This window comes from Periplaneta americana, chromosome 5 (genome assembly GCF_040183065.1).
Source record: "Periplaneta americana isolate PAMFEO1 chromosome 5, P.americana_PAMFEO1_priV1, whole genome shotgun sequence".
In the NCBI taxonomy this organism is placed as follows: Eukaryota; Metazoa; Arthropoda; class Insecta; order Blattodea; family Blattidae; genus Periplaneta; species Periplaneta americana.
In genome coordinates, this window is record NC_091121.1 from 5,045,937 (window position 1) to 5,055,640 (window position 9,704).

General features: G+C 34.6%; 1 protein-coding gene across 1 annotated transcript in view; it reads left to right on the forward strand.

Annotated features, from left to right (window-relative positions):
- LOC138700569 (cytosolic beta-glucosidase-like) overlaps positions 1 to 968 on the forward strand; it is a 28,011-nt gene extending 27,043 nt beyond the window's left edge. The window contains exon 7 of the mRNA XM_069827150.1: positions 612 to 968. Coding sequence (XP_069683251.1) covers positions 612 to 804 — 193 coding nt within the window. The 3' untranslated portion in view covers positions 805 to 968. The remainder of the gene's footprint in view (positions 1 to 611) is intronic.
- Positions 969 to 9,704: the final 8,736 nt, after the last annotated feature.

Here is a 9,704-nt window from a genome sequence, read left to right on the forward strand (position 1 = left end):
TTACACAGCACAGAACTGCACGCATTGTATTCTTCACCTGACATAATTAGGAACATTAAATCCAGACGTTTGAGATGGGCAGGACATGTAGCACGTATGGGCGAATCCAGAAATGCATATAGAGTGTTAGTTGGGAGGCCGGAGGGAAGAAGACCTTTAGGGAGGCCGAGACGTAGAAGGGAAAATAATATTAAAATGGATTTGAGGGAGGTGGGATATGATGATAGAGAATGGATTAATCTTGCTCAGGATAGGGACCAATGGCGGGCTTATGTGAGGGCGGCAATGGACCTCCGGGTTCCTTAAAAGTAAGTAAGTAAGGTATACCATTTTTGGCTGGATTTTATTCAAAGGATTTAATTTTGGAAATAATATCTTTGAGATATCCTTGGACTTTTTTGTTTTATTTTTCTACGGGTTTAACTGTTTGTTATTCTTTCCGTTTAATTTATGAAATTAGATCGGTATAAAAATATGAGCACATCAACTTGATGGAGAGCGAGCCTCTGTGAAATGTTTTTTTAATGTTCTTCAAATATTTATCAATCTAATTTTGAGTTTCTTTTAGGAGGAACACTATTTGTTGTGTAACACTTTCAATTTTGTTTCAGGTCAAGATTTGGTCTTTATTACGTGAACGTTACTGATCCAGCTAGACCTCGAATTCCCAAGGCGTCTTCATACATGATGAAAGGAATTACCTCGAGCCGCAAGATACCGCAGAAATATATCGATCTGGCTGCGAATCTTAGCCTGGATATACGTCCTGAGAAGAGCCAAGAGCCAGTTCTAGGATCTTTTTGAATTGTACGCTTTTAAGTGTTTCACTTTTCACAATTTTGGCCTTATTTCATCATAACAATTTAGATAAAATGTTCCTTTTTCAATATACTCCTAACGTTTTCGAAGAGTTTGATACTACATCCTAGAATGTCACAATAGCAAATGTTTATTTATATTTCTAATAACAGCCCTATCTAAACATAATCCAGCTCGCTTTATTATTTTATTCCTCATGTTATAGAGCACAAATTACTGCTATGTTTAAAAATTTTACAAGAAAATAAACTTCTGTAAGAACGTTAAGGCTTGTAACCTATGTGTAGTGTTTTGTTCCCAATTATTGAATTCAGTTAGTAGGGGAACATGGGCCACGTTGAAACAAAGGCCACCTTGAAACAATCCCGCCATTTCTTGTAAATAAATATGAGAGGAAAATTTTTGTTGTTAAGTGTTGGCAGGCTTTTAGAACCATTACATATTTCTTACTCGTGTGGATTGTGAATGTTGTTTTGCAGTTACAGCAGAAAATGTATTACTGTTAATGGTGAGTAAATTTTCAGTAGTTTGTTCTAAAAGGTCCTTCTTTAAAATAATTCGTTTAATTTCTTTATAGTAATAGGAAATGAAATATTTAAGTCATTGTAATAATAACTTCAAAAGTTATGAAACCAGCATGGTATCTTTATAACCATAGCATGCATATAATGAGAATTAGTGCATATGGTCCACCATGAAACATAGCATAATGGGCCACCATGAAACACTGATGATAAAGAGGCCACAATGAAACAATATTTTATATTAGAGTTTTATTTTAAAAATATAACCTAAATTATAGTTGTAGCTGGGCATGGTAAACATAGGCCCGTAAGTTACATTTATGTTGTATTTTCAGATTAAACATGGGAAGGAATAGACAAAGAAAAACAAATAAGGGAAACTTCTCTGAAGAGCAAATGAGAAATGCTATAAGGCAAGTGAAATCCGAAGGGAAAACATTGAGAGAAGCTGCAGCTGCACATGGAATTTCATATGCTACTCTTCACCGTTATGTAAAGAAATTTGAATTGGATCCTACAGTGAAACTGAAACCTAAATATAATACGAGAAGGTTATTCCAGATCATATTGAAGAATTATTAGTCACGTACCTTCAACAGTCAGCTGATAGAGCCTATGGTACCACACCAAAAGAATGCCGTAAATTGGCATATCAAATTGCTTTAAAAAATGCTATTTCAATGCCAAGAAACTGGAAAGAACAAGAAATGGCCGGATTGGATTGGTTATATTACTTCCTGAAGCGACATCCTGAGCTGAGCATTCGGAAACCAGAATCATGCAGCCTAAGTAGAGCGACTGCATTCAACAAAAGCAACGTAAAGGTGTTTTTTGATAATTTACGGAAATGCTATGAACGAAACCCAGATTTTGCAAGTGGGACAAGAGTTTTTAATTTAGATGAGACTGGTACAAAAACTGTTCCCGACAGTCAACCACGTATCATTGCTCAAAAAGGGAAGAAGAGTGTTTGCCAAGTGACCAGTGGCAAACGCGGTGTTCTTATGACAACATGTTGCATTGTGTCCGCAAGTGGTGTGGCACTTCCACCAGTGCTGATTTTCCCAAGGGTGCACTTCAAGGAAAACATGCTTCATGGTGCTCCTCCCGGATCCTTGGGTTTGGCCTCAAAATCAGGTTGGATGACAACTAATTTATTTACAGAGGTTATTAGACATTTTATTAAACATTCTGGCACAACTCCAGAGAACCCTGCACTGCTCATCTATGACAATCATGAGAGCCATCTCTCAGTGGAAGCAGTTGATCTTGCTAAAAGAAGCGGAGTAACCATTCTCACAATACCACCACACTGTTCAGCGAGACTTCAGCCTTTGGATGTGTCAGTGTTCTTTTCATTTAAGGCACATTATAATTCTGCTTTGAATGCTGCAGTTCTTAAGAAATCAGGGACCCCAGTGACCATCTACGATGTAGCAGCCTGTGTTGGAATTGCCCATAGCAGAGGAATGACCCCAGAAAATATCATGAGTGGATTTAAGAAAAGCGGAATATTTCCATATGATCCTGTTGTCTTTAGTCATGTTGATTTTCTTCCAAGTGAAGTGACAAACAGGCTCCCTCCTGCTCCTCCTACAGATTTGGATAAGGACATTCAAGAACAAGAACAGGAAAACAGAGTTCCTAAAACACCGGAGAAACAAAAGATGAGCGATCATGCAGTTGTCACACCGGAAGATATTCGACCTTTCCCAAAGGCACAAGAAAGAAGACCTGCAGCATCTAAAAGACGTAGAGTAAGAAGTGTCATCATCACCGATACACCTGAGAAAATGGCAAATGAGGAAATAAGGAAGAACCGAAATCCTCAGGGGAAAAATATGAATAAAAGACCTCTGAAGAAACAAGTACGAGAAACAGTGACTGATTCAGAATGTGATGAATTTTAGTCAGAAGATCACCATTCATCAGATGAGGATGCTGATTGGGCTAGTTCTGATCCAGTTCCTCCAATGAATTTTAATGGGGATCCTGTAAAAGGTGACTTTGTGTTAGTGAAATTTATTACTGAACGAGGAGGTGTTACCTCAACAATTTATTATACCGGGCAGGTTGTGAAAGTGATGGCAGATGATATTGAAGTAAACTTTTTAAGAAAAAGTGTAAAATTTGAAAACAAATTTATTTTTCCTGCAGTTCCAGATCAATCGTTGGTAGAAAAACAGCAAATTGTGTTTATTTTGCCACAACCCACTATGTTGGGTAAAACAAAACGACAGCAGTCATTTATTTCCTTTGAAATTAATCTATCAAGTTACAACATTCGTTAACGAATCACTGAAATGTGACAATTGTGCTTATATTTGTAGTGTATTTCGTTGTAATGGATGTTTAACTAATAACAGTGTTTTTGTCATGGTCCTTAGTGTTATTGTCTTACTATTAACATTCTGTTTCAAGGTGGACTTAACTGTGTTTCAACCTACCCCATGGCATGGGGCACGATGAAACACATGCACATTATAAGATTGCAATTTTTTCACACAAAGTTTCAATTAATGTTAGCTAGCTTGATATGGTATTGTTAGTTTATTGATATGTCTTGCCTCTGAAACAAAAATTTTGAGAATATTCAAAATAAAAAAAATTATAAAAAATAAAATATATTTTTTGTTTCAATGTGGCCCATGTTCCCCTATACAGGTGAATCAAACAAAAATATTTAATAATTTTAAAGGCATGTTAGGTCCGATAAGTATAGTATCAATCAAATAGTGTAAGTTTCTTACAGTCAATTACTTAACAATATCACATACATTGAACCTTTATGTTATTACATGAAGTAGTATTTACAAGTTATGACAAACGTTTTCACCAATAATTTGGCATCTTAAGGTCACATTAAAAGAACATAATAACACAAAATGAACACTTAGGATATTCAGTTAAACACAATCGTTAAAAATTAAAAACTGGTATAATAGGCAATCTGAGCAATATGCCATTAAAATACATGTAGCAGGAAGATTATACCATGAAATCGTGGAATAGGCTGATAACCAGGGAAAGGATTTATATGTAAATACATATTTACTTATAAAGCTAATATAATTTATATTTTGCATTATCTTTATGTTTCACAATGTGTAGGGTTGAAAAATCCTACTTTTATTTTCCATATTTTTCCATATTTTAGAGTTTAGTACATATTTTCGTTAATTTCCATATATTTTCCATATTTCATATAAAACAGTCCATATTATATTAGGTTTAACAATAAAACAAAACAAAATTCCATTAACTTTTAAAAATACATTTCAACAATAGAGATTTAAACACATGTTCAGTAATCCCTTTAACATCAGAGTTATTTGAAAATTAGCAGTCCTATCAACAATGGGAAAGTAAGTTACAAAACTGTATTAATTTAATTTAAAATTTTTAACAGACTTCAGTTGTGCAGCTCAACAGTTAAATGCCAGAGTACACATAGGTTCAGTTTTGTAAATCATACTATAAAGACGGTAAATATGCCAAAAGTACGTCATTCAGTCAATTTAAAATCAAAACTAACAAGTTACATTTCAGAATTTAAAGAAGATGGTTTATCAACTGACAATAAAATATTATTTTGTAATTTGTGTCAGTGTGCAGTATCATCTACACAAAAGTTCCTGGTGCAACAACACATTACAACTAGTAAACATCAGGCCAACAAACAACTAAATTCCAAGCAGAGACAATTGTTTTTAACACAACCAACAACATCGAATGTAAGATCTGAGTTTAACATCGACCTGTGCCGTTCTCTCATCTCTGCTGATATTCCTCTCTACAAACTAAAGAATAAGGTCTTCAGGGAATTCCTTGAAAAATATACTCAACATACAATCCCGGATGAGTCAACACTTAGGAAGACGTATGCTCCATCCATCTACGATGAGACAATACAGAAGATAAGAGATGAAATTAAAGATAGTTCAATTTGGGTTTCCATTGATGAGACTCCCGACAAAGAAGGTAGACTTGTTGGTAATGTAGTTATCGGTTTGTTAAGTGAACAATATTCTGAACGAATTCTTTTACATTGTGATGTTCTAGAAAAGTGCAATAACAAAACTATAGTTAAACTGTTCAACGAAGCTATGGGTATCCTGTGGCCAAAGGGTATTATGTACGATAATGTGTTATTCTTTATTAGCGATGCTGCCCCTTATATGGTCAAAGCTGGACAAGCATTATCTGTTGTATATCCTAAATTGACTCATTTTACTTGTGTGGCGCATGCATTTCATCGTGTGGCAGAAGTGGTCAGAGACAATTTCCCTAAAGTAGATTTGTTGATTTCATCAGTGAAAAAAGTATTTCTCAAAGCTCCCAGTAGAGTTAACGTGTTGAAAGAAATGTACCCTGAAATTCCATTGCCACCAAAGCCAATTTTAACTAGATGGGATACATGGCTAGAAGCAGTTGAATATTATGCCGAACATATAGACTCTATTAACAATGTTCTCCTTGCATTGGACTCTGAAGATGCAGTCTCAATTGATACTGCGAAAACAGTTACCTGTGACATAAGTGTGAAGAATGACTTAGCTCACATTCAGCATACATTTTCATGCATCATAAAAACGCTCAAAAGTCTCCAAAATAGGCACCTTTCACTATCTGAAAGTTTTGAAATTATAAATAGTACTGTGGAACAACTGAATCGTGGTAGAGGTAAAGTTGCAGATGCAGTAAGAGCTAAGGTGGACACTGTACTTTCAAAAAACCCTGGATATGAAGAACTACAAAAGGTTGTTGCTGTGATGAGTGGTGAATCAACAGTGAAGATTAACTTGGACTTATCCCCAGCAGACATTGTGAAATTGAATTATGTACCAGTTACTTCTTGTGACGTCGAACGCTCTTTTAGTCAGTATAAATCTATCCTCAGAGACAATAGAAGAAGATTCACTTTTCAGCACTTGAAAGAAATGTTTGTAACCTATTGTTATGGTAACAGACAATAAAAATTGTGTTTTGTTGAAACTACATTGGAAGATAAGGTACGTCCATTATATTTTTTATTTAGTTTGATTAAAATGTACCAATATTTAACGTACATAGTCATTTTTTTATAATTTTAAGTCCATATTTAATTCCATATTTTGGTAAAAATCCATATTTAATTCCATATTTTGGTAAAAATAACTACATATATATTTACATATTTCATATATTTTTAGTCCATATAAATCCGTTCCCTGCTGATAACACTGTATTAACTGATAAGTGTGCAAAACGAAGAAGGAAGACATAACAATCTTGAAGTTTATGCTGGTGCAGTTCCCAAAATGATGAAAATGTGCTACAGTATATAGGTCGCTCGTGCTCCTGTTTATGGACGTATGGAATTAAAGCCAAGATGGTTGAGGAGAAGTTGACTCGAGTTCATTGATGCAGCAACACTTGTTCATTTTGTGTTACTATGTTCTTTTAGTGTGACCTGAAGATGCCAAATTATTGGTGAAAACGTTTGTCATAACTTTTAAATACTACTTCATGTAATAACATATAGGTTCAATGTATGTGATATTGTTAAGTAATTGACTGTAAGAAACTTTACACAATTTGATTAAAAATATTTAATACAATTTTGCTCATATTTACTTCTTTCTCGAGATAAAAATTGTTTTATATGAAACATTTAATTACATGATTTGGGAAAGACATTGATTTAATTTGAAATATGCACAGTAAGATTAAGAGATTAGTAGATTATGATAATAAATGATTGAAAGGATTTCAGTTTCGTCGTTTAAATGTGCAGAAATCTGATCCGAAAAAAAATGCAACTTTTCCTTATGCAAAGGACGTTAACAATGTTACATTTGTTAGGATATAACTAATTTTTTCAATCATTTATTATCATAATACACTGTTCTCTTAAATCGACTAGGCAGATATTTGGAATTAAATCAATGGCTTTACCAAGACACGCTATGAAATGTTTCATATGAAACAATTTTTATCTCGAAAAGGATGAAAATCGAGAAAAAAATTAAATTACATTTTTCATTTGAAATATAACACACTGTAAAACATTATTTAATCACTTCCTTAACCTCGTGTCGTGATGACTGAGCTGCAAACTACTACCCTATTCAACTCTGTAACCTTACGTATTCACATCAAATATTGTAACTTTTAAAGTTTTCTATTTCAGCAAATGCTTTCTATTTTAACTTATTGACTTTGTAATACTTTTTCATAAGTTAGTGCATTCAACACATTGAATTTTTATTTGTAATTAATTGCACATCTTAATAATTTTTATTGCAACTCTATGTTTGTTGTATGTTTTCGTTTCCTCCGTATCCACAGTTATCTTTATACTGGGACATCATTTTATTTTTACTAACAATTTTAATATTAACCTGGTTATACCTTTGAATCAAGCCGTTTGCTAGCCCCTTCCACGACTGGAGTTCGATGATACTGGCGTAATATACAAACAAATCATTCTACTAGGTATAGGAGGGAAGCAAAGTAGTTCATTAATTTAGGTAAACTAGGAAATATTGCGCTTTTGAGTTTGATCATTTTCATTAGGTTTTTCTTTAATCAAAATACAGTACTGTATTAACAATGAGTGTTTTTACTCACGAACTGAGCTTTCCATGTGGACGTATTCATTATGCAGTGTATATTATACTGTCTACAGCACATTAGCGTACGATATAGACAATGAAGTTAAATTGAAAAATAATCATAATATGGATATTTAAACATATTTTTTAAAATGGTAGCCGTTCATTTCGATACAGGATTCAGTTCTAATGTGCATATTGTCGCACTATAGAATATTGTACCTAATCCCAATTACCAGTTTCGTTCTTCGTACTAGTAACTCATGTTGAAATAATTCTGTACTTACTCTGTAAAAGAGTACCTTAGGTACTGTAAATTCGATCTTCACTTCTGCCCGATTTGAAAAGATAAAATTACTCAGACATGCTATCTACTGTCCGTCCAAGTGGTTATGTCGTAGGGTCGTGGAAAGGGAGGAAATTACGTGACAGTTAATTACTTAACGACGCTCTTTTATTTAAGTTATTTCAAACAGTTGTATATCCTAACAGAAATTAATGTTCTCAGAAAAGAGCTAAGACAGCCCAGCCACTAGCTGGCGAATAAAAGCTGGTGGGGGAAGCCGGGATACGACGTAGGCAAATGGACGACAGTACCTGTGCGAAAATGATTCAATACTGAAAGCTCTTTCGTCAGTGGAAAACGCGAACATATTTTTGGAATGTACTGTTTACTATGACCGTAAGGCTACTATGACTGTATACGAGGTCTTGGATCTGGGTGGAGGACGGTTGAACTTCATTAGTAGAAGGGGTGGGAGTGAAGTACATTAAAAAACTCAGGTACAATAAAAATTGAAGTAAAAATAAAATGATGTCCCTGTATATTTTTGAGGTTATATTATACTTTTATACTCCTTATGTTTTACGTTCATTCAACTCGATATATGCTACAGTGCAACCCCACAAATAGACGCTCACTCTCGTATACTTCACGATACAAGGTAAGTCAACGCATCCTGTCCCGTGCTGCACAGGCTAACCAGTTGAACCAGTGCAGTAGTGTGCAGATACTGGTACACGTTGGCAGCAAGGCAGGGAACAAAAATGTGTACTTATGTTGAAGCAGAAGTTACAACTATTGGAACGGTTAAAAAATGTGAATGAATCAGAGCCATCGCTCAAGAATTTGGCATTTCGATCAGAACAGTGCGTGGGATAAAACAAAATTATTCATCTAAATACGAGGCATTCTGTAGTGATCATAAGAAGCTTTGTTATTATCACTTAATTGTAGGATGAAAACAGAGCTTATTTTGTGTACTTTCCTCAATTTAATCAATAAGGATGATTTATGTTCTCTCTTGAAGGGTATACACCATTTTAAAATAATTTAATACACAAACACAACTATTACATGAAATGCTCAATAAGTTTTATAGCTTTATTCTCTTCAGCTCTAATCAAGCCGACCCGGGTGGCGCAAGCCGTAGAGGCACGCAATGACTCTACGGCTTGGTCCGAAGGGTTGTGGGTTCGAGTCCCGCCTCGGGCATGGGTGTTGTGTTAGTGTTAGTTAGTAAACAGAAACAGAAAACTGAAAACCTGAAAAACAGAAATATTTCGGAAAATGGCCTCTGGCCGGATGTAGAAATTAAAAAAAAAAAAAAAAAAAAAAATCAACAATAACAACAATCCAGGTTGCCAGACGACGATAGAAAAGATGCGAAAACAAATGAATGAGGTGTATAAAAAATTGAATGCTCTTTCGTATTTAAGTATAAAATATAGGGGTGCCGTTTGAAATTTCAAAGGGGGGGGGGTG